Here is a 27,273-nt window from a genome sequence, read left to right as displayed (position 1 = left end):
ATCATGTTAGTCTGTAACAGTGTTGTGGTAGTCCAGTCCTGGTAGTCCAGTCCTGGTAGTCCAGTCCAGGGTTTCATCATGTTAGTCTGTAACAGTGTTGTGGTAGTCCAGTCCTGGTAGTCCAGTCCAGGGTTTCATCATGTTAGTCTGTAACAGTGTTGTGCTAGTCCAGTCCTGGTAGTCCAGTCCAGGGTTTCATCATGTTAGTCTGTAACAGTGTTGTGTTAGTCCAGTCCTGGTAGTCCAGTCCAGGGTTTCATCATGTTAGTCTGTAACAGTGTTGTGGTAGTCCAGTCCTGGTAGTCCAGTCCAGGGTTTCATCATGTTAGTCTGTAACAGTGTTGTGCTAGTCCAGTCCTGGTAGTCCAGTCCAGGGTTTCATCATGTTAGTCTGTAACAGTGTTGTGCTAGTCCAGTCCTGGTAGTCCAGTCCAGGGTTTCATCATGTTAGTCTGTAACAGTGTTAGTGTTTCATCATGTAGTCCAGTGTTGTGGTAGTCCAGTCCTGGTAGTCCAGTCCAGGGTTTCATCATGTTAGTCTGTAACAGTGTTGTGCTAGTCCAGTCCAGGGTTTCATCATGTTAGTATGTAACAGTGTTGTGGTAGTCCAGTCCTGGGAGTCCAGTCCAGGGTTTCATCATGTTAGTCTGTAACAGTGTTGTGCTAGTCCAGTCCTGGAAGTCCAGTCCAGGGTTTCATCATGTTAGTCTGTAACAGTGTTGTTAGTCCAGTCCTGGTAGTCCAGTCCAGGGTTTCATCATGTTAGTCTGTAACAGTGTTGTGCTAGTCCAGTCCAGGGTTTCATCATGTTAGTCTGTAACAGTGTTGTGCTAGTCCAGTCCAGGGTTTCATCATGTTAGTCTGTAACAGTGTTGTGCTAGTCCAGTCCAGGGTTTCATCATGTTAGTCTGTAACAGTGTTGTGGTAGTCCAGTCCTGGTAGTCCAGTCCAGGGTTTCATCATGTTAGTCTGTAACAGTGTTGTGGTAGTCCAGTCCAGGGTTTCATCATGTTAGTCTGTAACAGTGTTGTGGTAGTCCAGTCCAGGGTTTCATCATGTTAGTCTGTAACAGTGTTGTGCTAGTCCAGTCCAGGGTTTCATCATGTTAGTATGTAACAGTGTTGTGGTAGTCCAGTCCAGGGTTTCATCATGTTAGTATGTAACAGTGTTGTGGTAGTCCAGTCCAGGGTTTCAGCATGTTAGTCTGTAACAGTGTTGTGGTAGTCCAGTCCTGGTAGTCCAGTCCTGGGTTTCATCATGTTAGTATGTAACAGTGTTGTGGTAGTCCAGTCCAGGGTTTCATCATGTTAGTATGTAACAGTGTTGTGGTAGTCCAGTCCAGGGTTTCATCATGTTAGTATGTAACAGTGTTGTGGTAGTCCAGTCCAGGGTTTCATCATGTTAGTATGTAACAGTGTTGTGCTAGTCCAGTCCTGGTAAGTCCAGTCCAGGGTTTCATCATGTTAGTATGTAACAGTGTTGTGCTAGTCCAGTCCTGGTAAGTCCAGTCCAGGGTTTCATCATGTTAGTATGTAACAGTGTTGTGCTAGTCCAGTCCTGGTAAGTCCAGTCCAGGGTTTCATCATGTTAGTATGTAACAGTGTTGTGGTAGTCAATCAAACCCTGGTCTAAACCACTGATATACATGGTTTTTATTCAGATATGGTTGTTAACTCACTTACACAAAGGGGTCATAAACATGTTTTTGTAATATAATTGTGCTCTACCATGCAGTGTTGTCCAGAGGGTTAGAATAACAATCAGACAACAGAAATACGTTTCCATGGACACACCTGTACATCATGGTAGGTAAAGACGTTTCCATGGACACACCTGTACATCATGGTAGGTAAAGACGTTTCCATGGACACACCTGTACATCATGGTAGGTAAAGACGTTTCCATGGACACACCTGTACATCATGGTAGGTAAACTCAGACCAAGTGGACGTACCCCGGTGCCTCTACCCCAGTGAGAACAGTGAGCGCACCGGGGTTGTCCAGAGCGAAGCAGGGATGAACGTAGCGTTGGAAGCTACAGTAGAAGGTGTAGAGGTGTTGTTCCAGCTCTACGTTGAAGAAGGACAGGATCCCTCTCTCATAGTTCAGACTGAGCCCTATCCTCACAGGGTTCACCGTTATCCGGATGTCTGGGCTCCAGCCGCTGTGGAGGAACTCATACTTGTGTCTGGATAGGGGAGGAAGGGGGAGACAGAATGGAGGAGTGGGGGAGACAGAATGGAGGAGTGAGGGAGACGGAATGGAGGAGTGGGGGAGACGGAATGGAGGAGTGGGGGAGAGGGGGAGACGGAATGGAAGTAATGTCATTTACAAAATGATGGTTCTATGTGACTTGTTACACATCATACTTCTATATACACACAGTGGCCAGTTTATTAGGTACACCACCACGTTCACAAATGGTTCTCTCCTACAGACAGTGAGTCACGTGGCCGTGGCTTGCTATATAAACCAGGCAGACGCATTGTTACTGTTCGATTCAACGTTAGAATGGGCAAAACGAGTGACCTATGCGACTGAGCGTGGTGTGATCGTTGGTTCCCAGGCACGGCCGATCCAGTACCTCAGAAACAGCCTCCTGGGCTGCGGCTGTCTAGTGAGCGAAAACAACCAGTTGATGAGAGAGGTCGAAGGAGAATGGCAAGAATGGTGCAAGCCAACAGGCGGGCCACAAACGACAAAGAACGGCATCTCGGAACACACAACTCGTTGGTCCTTGTCATGGACGGGCTGTTGCAGCAGACCACACCGGGTTCCACTCCTATCAGTTCAACACCAGAAGCAGCAGCTCCAGTGGACACGTGTTCACAGGACAGTTGAGGAGTGGACAAACATCGCCTAGTCCAACGAATCCCGATTCCTGTTGTGTCATGCTAATGGCAGAGTCAGGATTTGGCCGAAGCAGCAGGCTGGTGGTGTACTGGTGTGGGCAACACATATTCTGTACCAATTGAGCAACTATTGAATGCCACACCCCGAATAATTCAGACTGTTCTGGAGGCAAAGCGTCCGACCTGGTGTAACAGTATAATTTTAAACCGTCCCCTCGCCCATACCCGGGCGCGAACCAGGGACCTTCTGCACACCATCAACAACAGTCACCCACGAAGCATCGTTACCCATCGCTCCACAAAAGCCGCGGCCCTTGCAGAGCAAGGGGAACTACTACTTCAAGGTCTCGGAGCAAGTGACGTAACCGATTGAAACGCTATTTAGCGCACACCGCTAACTAAGCTAGCCGTTTCACATCCGTTACACTGGTACGAGATGGGTGGTACCTAATAAACTGGCCACTGAGTGTACAGGATATAGAAGAAGAAGAATGTGACAGGAAGTCGTACTTGCGTCTGGATGGAGATGGAATGGAAGAGAGGGGAGGAAGGGGGAGACCGATGTCATTAAGACCATACAATGTTATGTGACTTACACTTAACTCATTCATAACATGTAGCCTACAGACATGGTGTGTGTGTGTGTTGTGATAATACAACCATAAGTAATGATACAATCATTTTCAGCAGACGCTTTATAGCGACATACAGTTGATGGTTTTCCCGGATACAGATTAGACCAGTCCCGGACAAAACATCATTACCAATTGAGAATCTCCCTTGAACATAACCTTTTAGTCCAGGCCTAGTCTTCATCTCTGTCAGGGAAACAAACCCTTAGGCTTCCTGGTCCCAGATCAACGTTATGAAACCCGGACCAATAATGTCACAGTAAATTACTACATGACCCTTGATGCAGGAATCAAATGGTGTTTTAGCTGTATCTTAAACTAACAGTACCATGGGGAGACAGTACATCCTCAACCCAACACGGTATCTTTAACAGTACCATGGGGAGACAGTACATCCTCAACCCAACACGGTATCTTAAACTAACAGTACCATGGGGAGACAGTATGTACATCCTCAACCCAACACGGTATCTTAAACTAACAGTACCATGGGGAGACAGTACATCCTCAACCCAACACGGTATCTTAAACTAACAGTACCATGGGGAGACAGTACATCCTCAACCCAACACGGTATCTTAAACTAACAGTACCATGGGGAGACAGTACATCCTCAACCCAACACGGTATCTTAAACTAACAGTACCATGGGGAGACAGTACATCCTCAACCCAACACGGTATCTTAAACTAACAGTACCATGGGGAGACAGTATGTACACCCTCAACCCAACACGGTATCTTAAACTAACAGTACCATGGGGAGACAGTACATCCTCAACCCAACACGGTATCTTAAACTAACAGTACCATGGGGAGACAGTATGTACACCCTCAACCCAAAACTGTCACTGGGCCAAATAAAACCCTTTTACTGCCAAAGAGAGGATTAGCAGGGAATATGAGAAGTGTGTATTGCTGTATTGTATTGGTTCTGCGTAGGCAGTAGGTGCTCTCTCTCTCTCTCCCTTCCTTCTCTCTCTCAAACAGACTTTGAGGTGGTGGTGTTTCATGTTGAGATGTCTCAGTGAATGATCTCCTAGTAAAGAGACAGTTCCTCAGTCCTGTTTAGTGCCAGGAATAGTAGAGTTGCTATGGCAACAGCAGCTATAAGGTAACGGTATTCTATGGGCTTTTTCACAGCAATAAAAAAACAACTTGACTTGTCACTTCTGCCTCAGAAAAGGTTTAGGAGGCGAAATGTGAGAAGAAGCGAGCCAAGCGCTTAAGGAAGAGGAGAGATATTTTAACGACAAAAATATCCTTGGCTGGCCTACTTTTCAGACCGTGTGTGGTAATGGTGGACCCTCTGGGAAGCCATGCAGTGGTAGTGGTGAGTCAGCTGAATTTAAAACACCGCCAGGAGTCAGCCCTCAGCCTGTAGAACAGTGTTTTACCAACTCCCAGTCTGACCAGTAGTCAGCCCTCTAGAACGGTGTTTACCAACTCCCAGTCTGTCCAGTAGTCAGCCCTCTAGAACGGAGTTTACCAACTCCCAGTCTGTCCAGTAGTCAGCCCTCTAGAACGGTGTTTACCAACTCCCAGTCTGTCCAGTAGTCAGTTTACCAACTCCCAGTCTGTCCAGTAGTCAGCCCTCTAGAACGGTGTTTACCAACTCCCAGTCTGTCCAGTAGTCAGCCCTCTAGAACGGTGTTTACCAACTCCCAGTCTGTCCAGTAGTCAGCCCTCTAGAACGGTGTTTACCAACTCCCAGTCTGTCCAGGAGTCAGCTGAAAGGCCCTGTTTGAGGACTCAAAATGTTCCCTTTTTCTTGTTGTGATTGTAGTGTGTTGGGGGCCTCAGTCTGTGCAGACTTGTGTTTCAAACCAGAACTCACACGCCGGATTCAACTATCAACTTCTCCTCTGGTCATTCAGATGGGATTGTGGGGGCTAAAACAAATCATCGTAAAACTGACCGTCCTACCGATCCTCGACTTCGGCGATGTCATTTACAAAATAGCCTCCAACACTCTACTCAGCAAATTGGATGCAGTCTATCACAGTGCCATCCGTTTTGTCACCAAAGCCCCATATACTACCCACCACTGCAACCTGTATGCTCTCGTTGGCTGGCCCTCACTTCATATTCGTCGCCAAACCCACTGGCTCCAGGTCATCTATAAGTCTTTGCTAGGTAAAGCCCCGCCTTATCTCAGCTCACTAGTCACCATAGCAGCACCCACCCGTAGCACGCGCTCCAGCAGATATATCTCACTGGTCATCCCCAAAGCCAATTCCCCCTTGGTCACCTTTCCTTCCAGTTCTCTGCTGTCAATGACTGGAACGAATTTCAAAAATCACTGAAGCTGGAGACTCATATCTCCCTCTCTAACTTTAAGCACCAGCTGTCAGATCAGCTTACAGATCATTTCACCTGTAAATAGCCCATCTGTAAATAGCCCACCCAACAACCTCATCCCCATATTGTTTTTTTGGTCCTTTGCACCCCAGTATCTCTACACATTCTGATCATCTATCACTCCAGTGTTTAATTGCTAAATTGTAATTACTTCGCCACTACGGCCTATTGTATTGCCTTACCTCCCTACACTTACCTCATTTGCACACACTGTATATAGACATTTCTATTGTATTATTGACTGTATGTTTGTCTATTCCATGTGTAACTCTGTGTTGTTGTTTGTGTCGCACTGCTTTGCTTTATCTTGGCCATGTCTCAGTTGTGAATGAGAACTTGTTCTCAACTGGCCTTCCTGGTTAAATAAAGGTATACAAATTACAACAGGTTGAGAATCGCTTGTGTAACCTGTCAAAGCAGTTAGGTTAGGGTTTCTCACCTGGACGGGTTGAGTTTAGGGTTGAACAGGGATGTGGACATTAAGCTGGGGTTAGGGACCATGCACCAGGATGTGTTGGCTCCTCCCAGGTAATAATTTGTGATAGGTTAGGGGTTAAAGGTTAGGGTTTCTCACCTGGACGGGTTGAGTTTAGGGTTGAACAGGGATGTGGACATTAAGCTGGGGTTAGGGACCATGCACCAGGATGTGTTGGCTCCTCCCAGGTAATAATTTGTGATAGGTTAGGGGTTAAAGGTTAGGGTTTCTCACCTGGACGGGTTGAGTTTAGGGTTGAACAGGGATGTGGACATTAAGCTGGGGTTAGGGACCATGCACCAGGATGTGTTGGCTCCTCCCAGGTAATAATTTGTGATAGGTTAGGGGTTAAAGGTTAGGGTTTCTCACCTGGACGGGTTGAGTTTAGGGTTGAACAGGGATGTGGACATTAAGCTGGGGTTAGGGACCATGCACCAGGATGTGTTGGCTCCCCTCCCAGGTAATAATTTGTGATAGGTTAGGGGTTAAAGGTTAGGGTTTCTCACCTGGACGGGTTGAGTTTAGGGTTGAACAGGGATGTGGACATTAAGCTGGGGTTAGGGACCATGCACCAGGATGTGTTGGCTCCTCCCAGGTAATAATTTGTGATAGGTTAGGGGTTAAAGGTTAGGGTTTCTCACCTGGATGGGGTGAGGACATGTCTCATGCACCAGGATGTATTTTGTGATAGGTTAGGGGTTAAAGGTTAGGGTTTCTCACCTGGATGGGGTGAGGACATGTCTCATGCACCAGGATGTATTTGTTCCTCCCAGGTAGGAGTTTCTCTGAGTATCTTCATAGGCCACTCCAATCCTGTACTCTGTGTCCTCGTCCAGTTCCACCTCCCAGTAATGTCTGCCTCTCACAGGGATCAGGTCCCCTAACACAGCTACACACCTGGACCAAACACACACGCATACAATACACACTATCAGAGGGAGGAGACACAGCGACACACCTGGACCAAACACACACATACAATACACACTATCATTGGGAGGAGACACAGCTACACACCTGGACCAAACACACACGCATACAATATACACTATCAGAGGGAGGAGACACAGCTACACACCTGGACCAAACACACACGCATACAATACACACTATCAGAGGGAGGAGACACAGCGACACACACCTACATAGTACACACACGCATACAATACACACTATCAGAGGGAGGAGACACAGCTACACACCTGGACCAAACACACATGCATACAATACACACTATCAGAGGGAGGAGACACAGCGACACACACCTACATAGTACACACACGCATACAATACACACTATCAGAGGGAGGAGACACAGCGACACACACCTACATAGTACACACACGCATACAATACACACTATAAGAGGGAGGAGACACCTACACACACCTACACAGTACACACACCTGGACCAAACATACACACATACAATACACACTATCAGAGGGAGGAGACACAGCGACACACCTACACAGTACACACACCTGGACCAAACACACACACATACAATACACACTATCAGAGGGAGGAGACACAGCGACACACCTACACAGTACACACACCTGGACCAAACACACACACATACAATACACACTATCAGAGGGAGGAGACACAGCTACACACCTGGACCAAACACACACACATACAATACACACTATCAGAGGGAGGAGAGACAGCTACACAGTACACACCTGGACCAAACACACATGCATACAATATACACTATCAGAGGGAGGAGACACAGCTACACACAACACAAATCTACACACACACAGTACACACACCACACTATCACGGGATGAGTACACTCACATTTTCAGATCTTTCATTTTGAAAGCTACAGTAAATCTCCATGTCATTAACAGATCTATATTAGCTGAGGTGTTCAGCAGGTGTAAACCTGGTTGGTTTGTCTACCTGGCGAAGGTGTAAACCTGGTTGGTTTGTCTACCTGGCGAAGGTGTAAACCTGGTTGGTTTGTCTACCTGGCGAAGGTGTAAACCTGGTTGGTTTGTCTACCTGGCGAAGGTGTAAACCTGGTTGTTTGTCTTGTAAACCTGGTTGGTTTGTCTACCTGGCGAAGGTGTAAACCTGGTTGGTTTGTCTACCTGGCGAAGGTGTAAACCTGGTTGGTTTGTCTACCTGGCGAAGGTGTAAACCTGGTTGGTTTGTCTACCTGGCGAAGGTGTAAACCTGGTTGGTTTGTCTACCTGGCGAAGGTGTAAACCTGGTTGGTTTGTCTACCTGGCGAAGGTGTAAACCTGGTTGGTTTGTCTACCTGGCGAAGGTGTAAACCTGGTTGGTTTGTCTACCTGGCGAAGGTGTAAACCTGGTTGGTTTGTCTACCTGGTTGGTTTGTCTACCTGGCGAAGGTGTAAACCTGGTTGGTTTGTCTACCTGGCGAAGGTGTAAACCTGGTTGGTTTGTCTACCTGGCGAAGGTGTAAACCTGGTTGGTTTGTCTACCTGGCGAAGGTGTAAACCTGGTTGGTTTGTCTACCTGGCGAAGGTGTAAACCTGGTTGGTTTGTCTACCTGGCGAAGGTGTAAACCTGGTTGGGTGTAAACCTGGTTGGTTTGTCTACCTGGCGAAGGTGTAAACCTGGTTGGTTTGTCTACCTGGCGAAGGTGTAAACCTGGTTGGTTTGTCTACCTGGCGAAGGTGTAAACCTGGTTGGTTTGTCTACCTGGCGAAGGTGTAAACCTGGTTGGTTTGTCTACCTGGCGAAGGTGTAAACCTGGTTGGTTTGTCTACCTGGCGAAGGTGTAAACCTGGTTGGTTTGTCTACCTGGCGAAGGTGTAACCCTGGTTGGTTTGTCTACCTGGTTGGTTTGTCTACCTGGCGAAGGTGTAAACCTGGTTGGTTTGTCTACCTGGTTGGTTTGTCTACCTGGCGAAGGTGTAAACCTGGTTGGTTTGTCTACCTGGCGAAGGTGTAAACCTGGTTGGTTTGTCTACCTGGCGAAGGTGTAAACCTGGTTGGTTTGTCTACCTGGCGAAGGTGTAAACCTGGTTGGTTTGTCTACCTGGCGAAGGTGTAAACCTGGTTGGTTTGTCTACCTGGCGAAGGTGTAAACCTGGTTGGTTTGTCTACCTGGCGAAGGTGTAAACCTGGTTGGTTTGTCTACCTGGCGAAGGTGTAAACCTGGTTGGTTTGTCTACCTGGCGAAGGTGTAAACCTGGTTGGTTTGTCTACCTGGCGAAGGTGTAAACCTGGTTGGTTTGTCTACCTGGCGAAGGTGTAAACCTGGTTGGTTTGTCTACCTGGCGAAGGTGTAAACCTGGTTGGTTTGTCTACCTGGCGAAGGTGTAAACCTGGTTGGTTTGTCTACCTGGCGAAGGTGTAAACCTGGTTGGTTTGTCTACCTGGCGAAGGTGTAAACCTGGTTGGTTTGTCTACCTGGCGAAGGTGTAAACCTGGTTGGTTTGTCTACCTGGCGAAGGTGTAAACCTGGTTGGTTTGTCTACCTGGCGAAGGTGTAAACCTGGTTGGTTTGTCTACCTGGTTGGTTTGTCTACCTGGCGAAGGTGTAAACCTGGTTGGTTTGTCTACCTGGCGAAGGTGTAAACCTGGTTGGTTTGTCTACCTGGCGAAGGTGTAAACCTGGTTGGTTTGTCTACCTGGTTGGTTTGTCTACCTGGCGAAGGTGTAAACCTGGTTGGTTTGTCTACCTGGCGAAGGTGTTGTCATCGAAGGTCATGGCGGAGAGCGGGAGCTCCTCGTCTCCGTAGAACATGGAGAAGCCGTCCTCAGAGATGGACAGACAGGGGTGGGCTGTGTCCTGCAGCAGGTGGAAGATGGTTCCTACACACACAGTAACAACCTCACTGTCTGGCCTTGACAACTATAAAACACACAGTAACAACCTCACTGTCTGGCCTCGACAACTATAAAACACACAGTAACAACCTCACTGTCTGGCCTTGACAACTATAAAACACACAGTAACAACCTCACTGTCTGGCCTTGACAACTATAAAACACACAGTAACAACCTCACTGTCTGGCCTTGACAACTATAAAACACACACAGTAACAACCCTACTGTCTGGCCTTGACAACTATAAAACACACAGTAACAACCTCACTGTCTGGCCTCGACAACTATAAAACACACACACAGTAACAACCTCACTGTCTGGTCTCGACAACTATAAACAACACAGTAACAACCTCACTGTCTGGCCTCGACAACTATAAAACACACAGTAACAACCTCACTGTCTGGCCTCGACAACTATAAAACACACAGTAACAACCTCACTGTCTGGCCTCGACAACTATAAAACACACAGTAACAACCTCACTGTCTGGCCTCGACAACTATAAACAACACAGTAACAACCTCACTGTCTGGCCTCGACAACTATAAAACACACAGTAACAACCTCACTGTCTGGCCTCGACAACTATAAAACACACAGTAACAACCTCACTGTCTGGCCTCGACAACTATAAAACACACAGTAACAACCTCACTGTCTGGCCTCGACAACTATAAAACACACAGTAACAACCTCACTGTCTGGCCTCGACAACTATAAAACACACACACAGTAACAACCTCACTGTCTGGCCTCGACAACTATAAAACACACACACAGTAACAACCTCACTGTCTGGCCTCGACAACTATAAAACACACAGTAACAACCTCACTGTCTGGCCTCGACAACTATAAAACACACAGTAACAACCTCACTGTCTGGCCTTGACAACTATAAAACACACAGTAACAACCTCACCTATAAAGGTGCTATGAGACAGAATAATATTTGACAGTGAACAACATCAACTAAACATACTACAGTATCAGGACATGGTCTCTCCTCTCACCTGTAGTAGAGACAGTAAAACACTGAACTAAACATACTACAGTATCAGGACATGGGGGTCTCTCCTCTCACCTGTAGTAGAGACAGTAAAACACTGAACTAAACATACTACAGTATCAGGACATGGTCTCTCCTCTCACCTGTAGTAGAGACAGTAAAACACTGAACTAAACATACTACAGTATCAGGACATGGTCTCTCCTCTCACCTGTAGTAGAGACAGTAAAACACTGAACTAAACATACTACAGTATCAGGACATGGGGGTCTCTCCTCTCACCTGTAGTAGAGACAGTAAAACACTGAACTAAACATACTACAGTATCACGACATGGGGGTCTCTCCTCTCACCTGTAGTAGAGACAGTAAAACACTAAACATACTACAGTATCAGGACATGGGGGTCTCTCCTCTCACCTGTAGTAGAGACAGTAAAACACTGAACTAAACATACTACACTATCAGGACATGGTCTCTCCTCTCACCTGTAGTAGAGACAGTAAAACACTGAACTAAACATACTACACTATCAGGACATGGGGGTCTCTCCTCTCACCTGTAGTAGAGACAGTAAAACACTAAACATACTACAGTATCAGGACATGGGGGTCTCTCCTCTCACCTGTAGTAGAGACAGTAAAACACTAAACATACTACAGTATCAGGACATGGTCTCTCCTCTCACCTGTAGTAGAGACAGTAAAACACTAAACATACTACAGTATCAGGACATGGGGGTCTCTCCTCTCACCTGTAGTAGAGACAGTAAAACACTGAACTAAACATACTACAGTATCAGGACATGGTCTCTCCTCTCACCTGTAGTAGAGACAGTAAAACACTGAACTAAACATACTACAGTATCAGGACATGGTCTCTCCTCTCACCTGTAGTAGAGACAGTAAAACACTGAACTAAACATACTACAGTATCAGGACATGGTCTCTCCTCTCACCTGTAGTAGAGACAGTAAAACACTGAACTAAACATACTACAGTATCAGGACATGGTCTCTCCTCTCACCTGTAGTAGAGACAGTAAAACACTAAACATACTACACTATCAGGACATGGTCTCTCCTCTCACCTGTAGTAGAGACAGTAAAACACTGAACTAAACATACTACAGTATCAGGACATGGGGGTCTCTCCTCTCACCTGTAGTAGAGACAGTAAAACACTAAACATACTACAGTATCAGGACATGGGGGTCTCTCCTCTCACCTGTAGTAGAGACAGTAAAACACTGAACTAAACATACTACACTATCAGGACATGGTCTCTCCTCTCACCTGTAGTAGAGACAGTAAAACACTGAACTAAACATACTACAGTATCAGGACATGGGGGTCTCTCCTCTCACCTGTAGTAGAGACAGTAAAACACTAAACATACTACACTATCAGGACATGGTCTCTCCTCTCACCTGTAGTAGAGACAGTAAAACACTGAACTAAACATACTACACTATCAGGACATGGTCTCTCCTCTCACCTGTAGTAGAGACAGTAAAACACTGAACTAAACATACTACAGTATCAGGACATGGTCTCTCCTCTCACCTGTAGTAGAGACAGTAAAACACTGAACTAAACATACTACAGTATCAGGACATGGGGGTCTCTCCTCTCACCTGTAGTAGAGACAGTAAAACACTGAACTAAACATACTACAGTATCAGGACATGGGGGTCTCTCCTCTCACCTGTAGTAGAGACAGTAAAACACTGAACTAAACATACTACAGTATCAGGACATGGGGGTCTCTCCTCTCACCTGTAGTAGAGACAGTAAAACACTGAACTAAACATACTACAGTATCAGGACATGGGGGTCTCTCCTCTCACCTGTAGTAGAGACAGTAAAAGCCTGGCTCCTGTCACTGGGTCCTCCGATGTTGACAGCTCTGACGTAGATGAGGTACTGTCTTCCTGACTCCAGCTGGATCAGACTCTCACAGGTAGGAACAGCCACGATGGACCTGCAGGGAGAACCAATCACATTACAGACTCTCACAGGTAGGAACAGCCACGATGGACCTTCAGGGAGAACCAATCACATTACAGACCTGCAGGGAGAACCAATCACATTACAGACCTGCAGGGAGAACCAATCACATTACAGACCTGCAGGGAGAACCAATCACATTACAGACTCTCACAGGTAGGAACAGCCACGATGGACCTGCAGGGAGAACCAATCACATTACAGACTCTCACAGGTAGGAACAGCCACGATGGACCTTCAGGGAGAACCAATCACATTACAGACCTGCAGGGAGAACCAATCACATTACAGACCTGCAGGGAGAACCAATCACTACAGACCTGCAGGGAGAACCAATCACATTAATGACCTGCAGGGAGAACCAATCACATTACAGACCTGCAGGGAGAACCAATCACATTACAGACCTGCAGAGAGAGCCAATGGGGAGTAGAATTTATGTAAACTTTTTTCAGTTTAGTCAATATAGGAAGTGAATTCAAATGTGCATCTTATATTGAAACTTCTGTGTGTGTGTTTATGTGTGAGTGTATGTGTGTGGGGGTGTGAGAGTGCATGTGTGTGGGGGTGTGAGAGTGCATGTGTGTGGGGGGTGTGAGTGTGTGTGGGGGTGTGTGCAGAGTGCATGTGTGTGGGGGGGGGTGCATGTGTGTGGGGGTGTGAGAGTGCATGTGTGTGAGTGTGTATGTGTGTGGGGGTGTGAGAGTGCATGTGTGGGGGTGTGAGTGTATGTGTGTGGGGGTGTATGTGTGTGGGGGTGTGAGTGTGTGTGGGGGTGTGAGAGTGCATGTGTGCGGGGGTGTGAGTGTATGTGTGTGGGGGTGTGAGAGTGCATGTGTGTGGGGGTGTGAGTGTGTGTGTGTGTGGGGGTGTGAGTGTGTATGTGTGCGGGGGTGTGAGAGTGTGGGGGTGTGAGAGTGCATGTGTGTGGGGGTGTGAGAGTGCATGTGCGTTAATTCTTACTCAGTGACCCCACTCTGTCCATCAGTGCCTGTCTCAATCAGCTCTACGGTGTAGGAGTCGACTGGGTTGGTGTTTCCTGACTCCCAGCGAATCAGAGCGGCTTCCGGACAACTGCTACACTCCCTCTGTCTGATGACTGGTGGAGATGGGACTGGAGGGGGAGGAGAAGAGGGAGCGAGAGAGAGGGAGATACAGTGGGATTAAAGAGGTAGGGAGAGAGAGAGACAGAGACAGAGAGAGAGAGAGAGAGAGAGAGAGGGAGATACAGGGGGATTAAAGAGGTAGGGAGGGAGAGAGAGAGAGAGAGAGAGAGGAAAAAGAGGTGAGAGAGCATAGTGCAGCCCATTGTATTCAGTTGTGCCTTCCACTGACACATTCCTATTGAAAGCCACTGTTAGTCAGTTTGAAAGTGGTGTTCCCTGTAACAGGTCCAGGGTTTTACCTGTCACGTAGACAGCCTTCTCACTGGCAAGGCTGATGCCTGTCGTATTGGTAGCTGTGACCCAGAACTCATACTGCACGTTAGGCAGCAGCTCTCCTACACTACAGTGGGTTTCCTTAACCTTCACATTAGACACTGAGGAGGAGAGAAACTCACTTCAATCATTTACAACATTACAACAATGCATTATAAAGCCTTATTAAAGCCTTATACCTGTTGGTTTTAATTAAAGTAACCATAGTCTCCCTCATAGGGGAATAGTTGATTCAATTAGATTAAATTTACCCTCTTAGAGAGAGATTGCACATTCCAAATAGTACACCCAATATATTATCTCTGTGTTGGTCCATAATGTCATGCAATATTCAACTGGAATGTCTGTCTTTGTTCTGAATCTATATTCATATTCTATGTTATGTTCTGAATCTATATTCATATTCTATGTTCTGATTCTATGTTATGTTCTGAATCTATATTCATATTCTATATTATGTTCTGAATCTATATTCATATTCTATGTTATGTTCTGAATCTATATTCATATTCTATATTATGTTCTGAATCTATATTCATATTCTATGTTATGTTCTGAATCTATATTCATATTCTATGTCCTGATTCTATGTCCTGATTCTCTGTCCTGATTCTACATTCTGATTCTATGTTCTGATTCTACATTCTAATTCTACGTTCTGATTCTCTGTCCTGATTCTACATTCTGATTCTCTGTCCTGATTCTACATTCTAATTCTATGTTCTGATTCTATGTTCTGATTCTACATTCTAATTCTACATTCTGATTCTACATTCTGATTCTACGTTCTGATTCTCTGTCCTGATTCTACATCCTGATTCTAAGTTGTACTGGTGGTGGTTGTACTAGTAGCTACCGTCAGGCCCCTTGATGCTGTCTACAGCCGGCGTGTCCTCCAGGACAGGTCTGTAGTAGAGCTCGTAGTATTCCACAGAGTCGTCTGAGAACAGGCTCCAGCACACACGCAGAGACGTCCTCGTGGCCGAGTTAGACACCTGGGGGTTGATGACCGGGGCAGATGGGGCTGGAATGACACAACAAACACATGATATCATGTTAAGAACCAGAACCATTACAGAGAGAGAGGAAAAGCTTTATGTGAATTAGTTTGTACTGCATTGATGGTTTATTAAATGGTCTTGACACTTTTTCTAAGTGACTGTGACATAAAACTACGTCTCTATGTCATTGATTGCCACTCTGCCTCTCCCCCACAGACAATTTGAAACACAAATACTTTGAAGACTATTTTATTACAGGATTTTTAAACATTTTGAAACTTCTCTCAAATGTGTGTCCTTCTGTGGAATCAGAGTTTCTGAGAAACAAAACAAAGCTGTCTGAGGTGAGTCACCACGTGAATCAAAGAAAGACACACGTCACAGACCGGTTCTAATGACACCCTACTGTAGTGCAGTACCTTGGACTAGATCCTTAAGGGCCCTGGTCAACACTATACAGGGAACAGGGCCCTGGTCAACACTATACAGGGAACAGGGCCCTGGTCAACACTATACAGGGAACAGGGCCCTGGTCAACACTATACAGGGAACAGGGCCCTGGTCAACACTATACAGGGAACAGGGCCCTGGTCAACACTATACAGGGAACAGGGCCCTGGTCAACACTATACAGGGAACAGGGCCCTGGTCAACACTATACAGGGAACAGGGCCCTGGTCAACACTATACAGGGAACAGGGGGAACAGGGCCCTGGTCAACACTATACAGGGAACAGGGAACAGGGCCCTGGTCAACACTATACAGGGAACAGGGCCCTGGTCAACACTATACAGGGAACAGGGCCCTGGTCAACACTATACAGGGAACAGGGCCCTGGTCAACACTATACAGGGAACAGGGCCCTGGTCAACACTATACAGGGAACAGGGCCCTGGTCAACACTATATAGGGAACAGGGGAACATATAGGGAACAGGGCCCTGGTCAACACTATATAGGGAACAGGGCCCTGGTCAACACTATATAGGGAACAGGGCCCTGGTCAACACTATATAGGGAACATGGCCCTGGTCAACACTATAGGGGGAACAGGGCCCTGGTCAACACTATATAGGGAACAGGGCCCTGGTCAACTCTAAATCAAATCAAATCTGGTCAACACTACATAGGGAACAGGGCCCTGGTCAACACTATATAGGGAACCAGGGCCCTGGTCAACACTATATAGGGAACCAGGATCCTGGTCAACACTATATAGGGAACAGGGAACAGGGCCCTGGTCAACACTATATAGGGAACAGGGCCCTGGTCAACAGTATATAGGGAACAGGGCCCTGGTCAACAGTATATAGGGAACAGGGCCCTGGTCAACTCTAAATCAAATCAAATCTGGTCAACACTATAGGGGGAACAGGGCCCTGGTCAACACTATATAGGGAACAGGGCCCTGGTCAACACTATATAGGGAACAGGGCCCTGGTCAACAGTATATAGGGAACAGGGCCCTGGTCAACAGTATATAATCTCTCTTCAAGACAGACTGACGTCACAGCCAGCCTCTACAATCATTAACTACAGAAGCAGCATGAAGATTGTCTGTATTCCCTATGTAGTGCACTGCTTTTGACAAATAGGCTCTGGTCCAACGTAGTGTTCTATATGGGGAATAGGGTACCATTTGGGACACATTCATTGACTCAGTCAAACTTCAGCAGAATGAAAGCATCATTCAAAAGTGCCTGACTCGTCACTCCAGTGGCCCAATGTAATTAAATACTCAGAGAAATGAAATCACTTTTGCATCAAAGTCATTTGTTTCTAAGCAACCAAACTCCCCTAGCAAACCTCCATTTATCTAAAAGGTAGAGTTTGGAGACTGGAAGGATTTCTCTGGGGCTCTGCTCTACTCTGTTCCAAGCTCATACTCTTGGTCTAAAATCAGGGATGGGCAACTTTGATGGGGGTGGGGGCCACACAAAAAAATCTGAACTCATAAGAGCGTCTGCTAAATGACTTAAATGTAATCATGGGGGGCCTGCAGTGGCTCGCAGGTCTGCGTATCCACATCCATACCCCCACCTTGCCAGAAAAACATTTTAGCGCCCCCCCCCCCCTCTCTTGACAACGGAGAGAAAACGTTTTAGTGTAAAGTTCCTGTAAATCGAAACATTTTGCCATGGGGCGGGGAGAAGATTTTGCAAATGTATAACACATTTCATGCAATTCTACTCATATTGCCATCGAGCGAAGAGAAACATTTGCAGTTTTACACCTTATTTCCTGCAATTCTAGATATTTTGGCATAGGATGGAGAGAAATGTTTGACTCCCCCACCCAAAATATAAAACAATTATGTTTTTTATTTTAGACTTTGTAAATTGACCAGTTGCCCATCCATGGCCTAAATCTAATTGCATTGAAAAAAATATATGTAATAATAATATTTAACCTTTATTTAACGAGGAAAGTCAGTTAAGAACTAATTCTTATTTACAATGACGGCCTACCCCGGCCAAACCCGGGCGACACTGGGCCGATTGTGCGCCGCCCTATGGGACTCCCAATCACGACCGCAAGTTTGTTTATAAGAGGCCAAAAATCATGGGATGGAAATGTCTGTACATTAAATGTCCTACGTTATTCTGAATAAACCGGTTTTAAGAATAGAATTATGTGATCAGAGGGGGATGTAAAAAACGAAAATAAAAATGTTGGTGGATGGATGGGTGAATAGATGGATGGATGAATGGATGGGTGAATGGATGGATGGATGGGTGAATAGATGGATGAATGGATGGCTGGATGAACGAATGGACGGATGGATGGATGAACGAATGGACGGATGAATGGACGAATGGATGAATGGATGGATGAATGGATGAATGGATGGATGGATGAACGAATGGACGGACGAATGAATGGATGAATGGACGAATGGATGGATGGCAGTGGAGACTGCTGAGGGGAGGACGGCTCTTAATAACGTCTGGAACGGAGAGAATGGAATAGAAACCATGTGTTTGATGTATTTGATACCATTCCACCAATTCCTCTCCAGTCATTACCACGAGCCCGTCCTCCCCAATTAAGATGCCACCAACCTCCTGTGGTGGATGGATGAATGGATGGGTGGGTGGGTGTATGGAAGGATGGGTTGATTGATTGATCAGACCTGGTACGATGTTGATGGAGTCCATCATGGTCTTGACGTCTGACAGGTCAGCGAGGGGCATGTCAAACTCCAGAGGGGTCACCAGAGTCAGGTCAGGCTTCTCCTTCGCAAATTCCTCAATTCTGATTAGGAAAACAAAACATCAATCAGCAAAAACCTTGATTCTGAATGGACAAAACGCAACCAAGTCAGCAAACTCCTTGATTGTGATTGGACAAACAAAACACCTGTCAGCAAACTTCTCCATTCTGATTGGACAAACAGACCTGTATTCAGTGAGGTGAAACGTTCAGAACGTTGCATATAGAAATGGAATGAATAGAGCTGACAAGATGCCCGATTCTACACCACGAAAAATCATACCTGTTCTACAAAATTGTTTTCTATCCGAATGTTTTGTAACGTCGCAACCTTCTGAACAGAGCCCACCTAAAACGACACTGAAAATGAACATTGGATGTAGCATCATGCGTCATCATGCTATTCAAAACATAAACTATGTCAACAAACCCTATTCAACATCAAACACATTCATTATACTGCTTAGTTTAAATTAGTTTGAATTAGTTGGCTAATTAGGATCGGAAGCTATTTTGGTTTCAGAATGAGTGTTGACGACAAACATAAGCTGATATATTATCCTCATGAAACACTCCTAATCAGGCTGTTAAACGGTTCACAGCAAATCACACCATTACACTGTTATTAACCAGACTCACTACCATGCAGTTGTAAACAAACACTTATCATAGATTTGTTATAGCCTGGTCCCAGATATCTGTGTGCCTTGCCAACTCCTATGGTCATGGTCACGCAACAAGATAACACAAATGGATCAAGCGTGTTGGCAAGAGAACCAACAGATCTGGAACCAGGATAAAATGGATCTGGAACCAGGCTGAAATGGATCTAGAACCAGGATAAAATGGATCTGGAACCAGGCTGAAATGGATATAGAACCAGGATAAAATGGATCTGGAACCAGGATAAAATGGATCTAGAACCAGGATAAAATGGATCTGGAACCAGGATAAAATGGATATAGAACCAGGATAAAATGGATCTAGAACAAGGATAAAATTGATCTAGAACAAGGATAAAATGGATCTGGAACCAGGCTAGTTCGGTTATACTCTCAGGCTAGCAATGTTAGTCTTCTTACAGTATAGTATAGTATAGTATAGTATAGTATAGTATAGTATAGTATAGTATAGTATAGTATAGTATAGTATCGTATAGTATAGTTCTGTTGTATTCTCAGGCAGAAGTGTTAATCTCCTTTAAGTACTTTACCTCTTCATGGTGGGCATAACAGCCTGTCAAGGGAAAGTTCACAACATCAAAAGTCAACTCCTCCAGCGGACATTTAACATTTTAAGGTTCATAAAACCTTTAACTGGCAGATTAAAAAATCACAAAGACCACAGTTTATTAGGTACACCACACCACCCCGCTCACGAAAATGGTTCGCTCCTACAGAAAGTGAGTCACGTTGCCGTGGCTTCCTATATAAAGCAGGCAGACAGGCATTGAGGCATTCAGTTACTGTTCGATTGAACGTTAGAATGGGCTAAACGAGTGACTGAAGCACATTTTAACGTGGTATGATCGTCATTGCCAGGTGCGCTGGTTCCAGTATCTCAGGAACGGCCTCCTGGGCTTTTCACTCCCGACAGTGTCTCGGGTTTACCCAGAATGTTGTGACAAACAAAAAACACAACTCAGAGCAAAACAAAGTTATCGTAAACTTTTAAACGTTTCAAAGTTATTTAAAGTTATAAAGCTAAATTCAATGATTTAATCTTGAATAAGTCATTGTGACGACCGACCCACTACAACAGACCTGTAGAAAGAGTCGTTTGTCCTCGGTGCGGTACAGTTCCTGGGCGGTCTCAATCAGGTCCTTGGATGCGTCCAGGGTGCGTCCGCAGCCCAGCAGCTGAGTGTACAAGGCCTCCAACTTCCTCTTCTTCTCCTCCCCCAGCGCAGCGGCTCGCTCGTCGTAACGATGGGACAACGTCTGTAGAACATCGTTGCAGTGCTGCTCCAGGTGTTGCTCCTGACGACCAAAATTCTCCTGAAAGACATGAAACACTTCATTAAGCGATAATCAGGGGCTCCCAAACGGGGTTGGCTCACAGATCCATGGTTGAAAACCCCTGGATGTGTCTTTGTTATGTGTGTACTGTGGTTGTCGTGTCAGTGATAGTGGCTGTGTCAGTAAAGTAGTTGTTGTGTCAGTGATAGTGGTTGTTGTGTCAGTAATAGTGGTTGTTGTGTCAGTAATGGTGGTTGTTGTGTCAGTAGTAGTGGTTGTTGTGTCAGTAATAGTGGTTGTTGTGTCAGTAATAGTGGTTGTTGTGATAGTGGTTGTGTCAGTAGTAGTAGTTGTTGTGTCAGTGGTAGTAGTTGTTGTGTCAGTAATAGTAGTTGTTGTGTCAGTAATAGTAGTTGTTGTGTCAGTAATAGTGGTTGTTGTGTCAGTAATAGTGGTTGTTGTGTCAGTAATAGTAGTTGTTGTGTCAGTAATAGTAGTCGTTGTGTCAGTAATAGTGGTTGTTGTGTCAGTGATAGTGGTTGTTGTGTCAGTAATGGTGGTTGCTGTGTCAGTAATAGTGGTTGTTGTGTCAGTAATAGTGTTTGTTGTGTCAGTAGTAGTGTTTGTTGTGTCAGTAGTAGTGTTTGTTGTGTCAGTAGTAGTGGTTGCTGTGTCAGTAATAGTGGTTGTGTCAGTGATAGTGGTTGCTGTGTCAGTAATAGTGCTTGTGGCAGTAATAGTAGTGGTTGTGTCAGTAATAGTGGTTGTTGTGTCAGTAATAGTGGTTGTTGTGTCAGTAATAGTGGTTGTTGTGTCAGTAATAGTGATTGTGGCAGTAATAGTAGTGGTTGTGTCAGTAATAGTGGTTGTTGTGTCAGTAATAGTAGTTGTTGTGTCAGTAGTAGTAGTTGTTGTGTCAGTAATAGTGGCTGTGTCAGAAATAGTGGTTGTCGTGTCAGTAATAGTAGTTGTTGTGTCAGTAATAGTGGTTGTTGTGTCAGTAATAGTGGTTGTTGTGTCAGTAATAGTGGTTGTTGTGTCAGTGATAGTAGTTGTTGTGTCAGTAATAATGGTTGTGTTAGTAATAGTGGTTGTTGTGTCAGTAATAGTGGTTGTTGTGTCAGTGATAGTGGTTGTTGTGTCAGAACATTTGAACATCTTGGCCACGTTCTGTTATAATCTCCACCCGGCACAGCCAGAAGAGGACTGGCCACCCCACATATGCTCTCTCTAATTCTCTCTTTCTTTCTCTCTCTCGGAGGACCTGAGCCCTAGGACCGTGCCCCAGGACTACCTGACATGATGGCTCCTTGCTGTCCCCAGTCCACCTGACTGTGCTGCTGCTCCAGTTTCAACTGTTCTGCCTTATTGTTATTTGACCATGCTGGTCATTTATGAACATTTGAACATCTTGGTCATGTTCTGTTATAATCTCTACCCGGCACAGCCAGAAGAGGACTGGCCACCCCACATAGCCCGGTTCCTCTCTAGGTTTCTTCCTAGGTTTTGGCCTTTCTAGGGAGTTTTTCCTAGCCACCGTGCTTTTACACCTGCATTGTTTGCTGTTTGGGGTTTTAGGCTGGGTTTCTGTACAACACTTTGAGATATCAGCTGATGTACGAAGGGCTATATAAATAAATTTGATTTGATTTGATTTTGATTTAAATCAGTAATGTAGTTGTTGTGTTGATAGTTGTTGTGTCAGTGATAGTGGTTGTTTTGTCAGTAATAGTGGTTGTTGTGTCAGTAATAGTAGTTGTTGTGTCAGTAATAGTGGTTGCTGTGTCAGTAATAGTGGTTGTTGTGTCAGTAATAGTGGTTGCTGTGTCAGTAGTAGTGGTTGTTGTGTCAGTAATAGTGGTTGTGTCAGAAATAGTGGTTGTTGTGTCAGTAGTAGTGTTTGTTGTGTCAGTAATAGTGGTTGTTGTGTCAGTAATAGTGGTTGTCGTGTCAGTGATAGTGGTTGTGTCAGTAATAATGGTTGTTGTGTCAGTAATAGTGGTTGTTGTGTCAGTAATAGTGGTTGTTGTACCTCCACAGTGAGGAAGATCTCTTCTAGATGTCCTGCAAAGTTCTCCATCTCCACCACCTTCTCCTCCAGCTTAGTCCTGATGTTATTCACCTTGTCCTGAAGGCACAGCAGAAATGAACTCTTACAGAGGGTCAAGGTTCGCCTGAGTACAAATCTGCCTGTAGAAGTTGTCAGGAGAGCACAGACTGGCACTCAGGCTAGATCAAGGGTATATTCACATGGAATTAACACATACACCTTCCCCTTCCTCCGACACAACACACACCTTCCCCTACCTCCGACTCAACACACACCCCACCCTTCCTCCGACTCAACACACACCCTCCCCTACCTCCGACTCAACACACACACCCCACCCTTCCTCCGACTCAACACACACACCCCATCCTACCTCCGACTCAACACACACACCCCATCCTACCTCCGACTCAACACACACCCCACCCTTCCTCCGACTCAACACACACACCCTCCCCTACCTCCAACACAACACACACACCTCACCCTTCCTCCGACTCAACACACACACCCCACTCTTCCTCCGACTCAACACACACACCCTCCCCTTCCTCCGACACAACACACACCCTCCCCTTCCTCCGACACAACACACACCCTCCCCTACCTCCGACACATCACACACCCTCCCCTTACCTCCGACTCAACACACACATTGCCCTTACCTCTGACTCCTTGTGCTCCTCAAACACGTCATCGTGTCCGTCCACAGAGCTGTCAGGGGATGGAGTTCCCTCCTCATCTGAAGACGGGACATACGCCTCAAACCTGATGATGATCACTTTATTGTATCCATCATTAAATGATTGATGCATGCATCATGTCATGCAAAGATTATATACATAGTGCATTAGACACTGGGGGGGGGGCAGCGGTAGCCTTGATGGCAGTAGCCTTGAGGTTTGAGAGGCGGGCCAGTAACCAGGGGTTTGCCGGTTCGAACCCCTGAACCCCTGCCTGCAAGGGGAATCTTCAGGGAGTGAGCCGGAAGCCGGAGGATCCTGTACACTACCTACTACAGTTGTGCCCTTGAGCAAGGCACTTTACCCCTAAGTACCCCTGTCAGCCTGGGATGTTTGTGTTGTGTATCAGGTTGGGTACTGTGACAGCAACAAACCCCAAAAAAGAATAATCTGTGCAAATGGACCAATAAAGCAGGTGTTGTATTACGGACCTTAGAGAGTCGTTGGTATCCGTGGAGAAACGCTGGAAGGTAGAGGACAACTCTCTAGTCTCTGTTCTCTCTGACACTACTACGAAGGCCTCTTTGGTAGGGAGATCCCTGTTCACCTCCTCCTCCTTCACCTCCTCCTGGTGCTCCTCCCCACGCTCCTCGTCTCCACTCAGCACCTCCTCAGTGATGACATCCAGCCTGCTTCCTGTGAAGACCTCATACAGGTCCATGATGGGAGGAGGAAGGTGGAGGTACTGTGGTGGAGGTACTGTGGTTAAGGTACTGTGGTGGAGATACTGTGGTGGAGGTACTGTGGTTAAGGTACTGTGGTGGAGATACTGTGGTGGGGCTACTGTGGTGGAGTTACTGTGGTTAAGGTACTGTGGTGGAGATACTGTGGTGGAGGTACTGTGGTGGAGGTACTGTGGTGGAGGTACTGTGGTGGAGATACTGTGGTGGAGGTACTGTGGTGGAGATACTGTGATGGAGGTACTGTGGTGGAGGTACTGTGGTGGAGGTACTGTGGTGGAGGTACTGTGGTGGAGGTACTGTGGTGGAGGTACTGTGGTGGAGGTACTGTGGTGGACAGGGCAATCAAATAAAACATGTCAGATTAAAATTTTTCCACAAAGGAAGTAGGAAGTAGGTATTGTCAAATATTTTGATGTTCTATTCACCCAACATTAACCAACCAGTCATTCACTTGTGTAAATGTATATGCTCTATGTAACTTTAAAAATAAGTATAAATATTCAATTAGCTTTCTTATGGAAGCCATGCAAAGAGTTCATTATTTGCAATCAAAACAAGTATGATTCATAGTCTTAAATGTTTAGAAAAACACTTGTTCAGAAAGAACAGTACACAGTGATGACAGTTAAAGGAGGGTTTGCTTATCTAACATCCTGGACCTCTGTCAAAACATGGATCAGGCTGTACACATAAACTCAAACACACCATTTCAACTATGCTGGAGTTTCATATTTATTTGCTATAATTATGACTAGACATATCAGTTATTATAGCCTAGTTACTAACAATTCAAAAACACTGGTTAAGTTTACCTTGGTGAGAAATTATTCAATAACTCCCCCAGCAACGTCGATTCAGGGCGACCATTGACTGTGTTTTTGACAGGCTAACCAAGGAAGCAGTTCGTGACAAATATAGCAGGATCCCCAACTGTTATGCACACAGATCAAGTGTCAGCATGGGTATTTTGACATCGTGCCAAAATCTGCCTTTAGTCGCCTAATAAAGTGATAATATTGTATTTAATCCAATAGTATTTGATTGTGAATGTGGTCATTATTTTCTTGAAGGTGACACATTGTATTAAATATTCAAATCCTCTTGGCATAAATCCCTGATATATTGTAGCGAATAAAATTGGCTGTGGAATCCCCCCTGAGCATGTGACGGAAAGGTCAAAGTTGAAGGTAAAAGAGAACGCCACGGGAAATACTACGTCATCGTTACAAATGGCCGACGTTGTAAACAAGCCAGAGGAATACAAGTCTTAGTTCGCTAGCTACATGTTTACCACAACAACAACAACAAAATGAATAGCATAGACTGCGAGCGTTTGGACAGCTTGGACGGCTGGGTCGCCATCAAAACGAACATATTCGAAGAAAACGAGACGTTCAAGCTCGGTTTTATCGTTCAGTGGAATGTGATCGAGTCCAAGTTCGCGGTCACCTGTCACAACAGAACTCTCCAGCGACAGAAGCGCAAAGACCAGCTGGCTGTCTGCGAAACCGAAACCAGCTGGGCCGGACTCTTCTCCGTTAACGACTTAAAAAATGTCCACCGTCAGTTTACAGGGGTCGGGGATGTCGTCGCACCCTTTTTCCCCGACCTGTCGGACTTCAAGGAGGGTAACATTTGGGACATGATCTTTCTCGGTAGCAATCGGACGTTCAACCAAGATGATCAAGAGAGAGATCTGGATACACCTTGCCGTCAGCTGGAGAAGTACTTCAGCACTGCGATAGATATCTGTGGCAGGAAGATAGTGCTGGGCTCGCTTTTCCCGCAGGACGAGCGAGATGTCGAGGAGTACTTTGAGAACATGCAGGAGTTCAAGAGGAAAACCATGCAGGATGAGGTCACCAGGGCTAAGGATCACCTTAGAAAGGTCAGTGGTCAATTTGAATTAGTGATCTATACAAGCTGTGGCCTGTCACTGTTCTTCCTGGTCCAGCCACATGGGTTGCAAACTTTTGTTCCAACTCAGCACTAACCAATCACTAGGCCTACCGCCCTTGCTCATTTGAATCAGGAGTAGGCTACATTGATGGGCTGGAACAAAAGCCTACAGTCTCAGGGGGCTCCCGTGAGGCATACCGGTAGTCTACTCTGCTTACCGATGCCCCCACTATCCAGTAATCAAGTCACTGTGAGTAAATCCTAAAAATGTCTGTCCAACATTTAAGCATTTTAAATCCCCTCATGACACTGGGATAGATGCCCTTCCACCCTGGTTCACCTAGGGGTTTTAATAAAGATGCAGTGTCACTGTCGTCACTATTGTTGCGCAATATGACACCACGTGAGAAGGAAAACATGACCAATCCCAGCCGGTTGATTATCCAGTCAGGCTTCATTCCTGTTTCTATGTTGTTATCACCCTGCAAGGTGTTCTCCCTGAGGTCTTGGCTACAAACGGGGATATTAGCCTGTCATTCATTATGTTGTTATCACCCTGCAAGGTGTTCTCCCCTGAGGTCTTGGCTACAAACGGGGACATTAGCCTGTCATTCATTCTCTGTTTCTATGTTGTTATCACCCTGCAAGGTGTTCTCCCCTGAGGTCTTGGCTACAAACGGGGATATTAGCCTGTCATTCATTCTATTGTTATCACCCTGCAAGGTGTTCTCCCCTGAGGTCTTGGCTACAAACGGGGATATTAGCCTGTCATTCATTCTCTGTTTCTATGTTGACAGTAGTTTTAGGATAAGGTGTAATTTTAGGTGTTCTTCTGAGGTCTTGGCCCTGGGACATTAGCCTGTCATTCATTATGTTGTTATCACCCTGCAAGGTGTTCTCCCCTGAGGTCTTGGCTACAAACGGGGATATTAGCCTGTCATTCATTCTCTGTTTCTATGTTGACAGTAGTTTTAGGATAATTATTTTAATTTAACTAGGCAAGTCAATTAAAAACAAATTCTTATTTACAATGACAGCCTACCGGGGGGAACAGGGGCACATTTTTACCTTGTCAGCTCGGGGATTTTGGTTATTGGCCCAATGCTCTAACCACTAGGCTACCTAATAG

General features: G+C 45.7%; 1 protein-coding gene across 6 annotated transcripts; it reads right to left on the bottom strand.

Annotated features, from left to right (window-relative positions):
* Window positions 1-490: 490 nt before the first annotated feature.
* On the bottom strand, window positions 491-25,996 carry LOC124023311 (fibronectin type III and SPRY domain-containing protein 2). Of its 6 annotated transcripts, none has more exons than XR_006836691.1 (15): window positions 23,994-24,465; window positions 23,485-23,587; window positions 22,802-22,897; window positions 20,575-20,808; window positions 20,025-20,047; window positions 18,732-18,853; window positions 15,454-15,621; window positions 14,564-14,698; window positions 14,122-14,272; window positions 12,999-13,132; window positions 9,991-10,123; window positions 7,040-7,216; window positions 3,363-3,368; window positions 1,834-2,188; window positions 491-1,793 (listed from the first exon to the last, which is right to left on the bottom strand). XR_006836691.1 is itself a non-coding variant. In XM_046337822.1 (15 exons), exons 2-15 carry the CDS (start codon window positions 24,221-24,223, stop codon window positions 1,936-1,938), a joined length of 1,965 nt encoding a protein of 654 aa, XP_046193778.1. In that variant the 5' UTR covers window positions 24,224-24,247; window positions 25,058-25,996; the 3' UTR covers window positions 491-1,935. The 6 variants fall into 6 exon arrangements, 5 of the variants coding, with proteins under 5 accessions (XP_046193778.1, XP_046193780.1, XP_046193781.1 ...); XM_046337822.1 differs by adding an exon at window positions 25,058-25,996 and having other exon boundaries at window positions 491-2,188; window positions 23,994-24,247; XM_046337824.1 differs by having other exon boundaries at window positions 491-1,873; window positions 1,914-2,188.
* Between the last annotated feature and the right edge of the window lie 1,277 nt (window positions 25,997-27,273).

Source organism: Oncorhynchus gorbuscha, unplaced genomic scaffold, assembly GCF_021184085.1.
Source record: "Oncorhynchus gorbuscha isolate QuinsamMale2020 ecotype Even-year unplaced genomic scaffold, OgorEven_v1.0 Un_scaffold_1582, whole genome shotgun sequence".
Classification (NCBI taxonomy): Eukaryota; Metazoa; Chordata; class Actinopteri; order Salmoniformes; family Salmonidae; genus Oncorhynchus; species Oncorhynchus gorbuscha.
The sequence above is the reverse complement of the archived record's forward strand: the minus strand, read 5'-3'. Positions and strand labels throughout refer to the sequence as shown.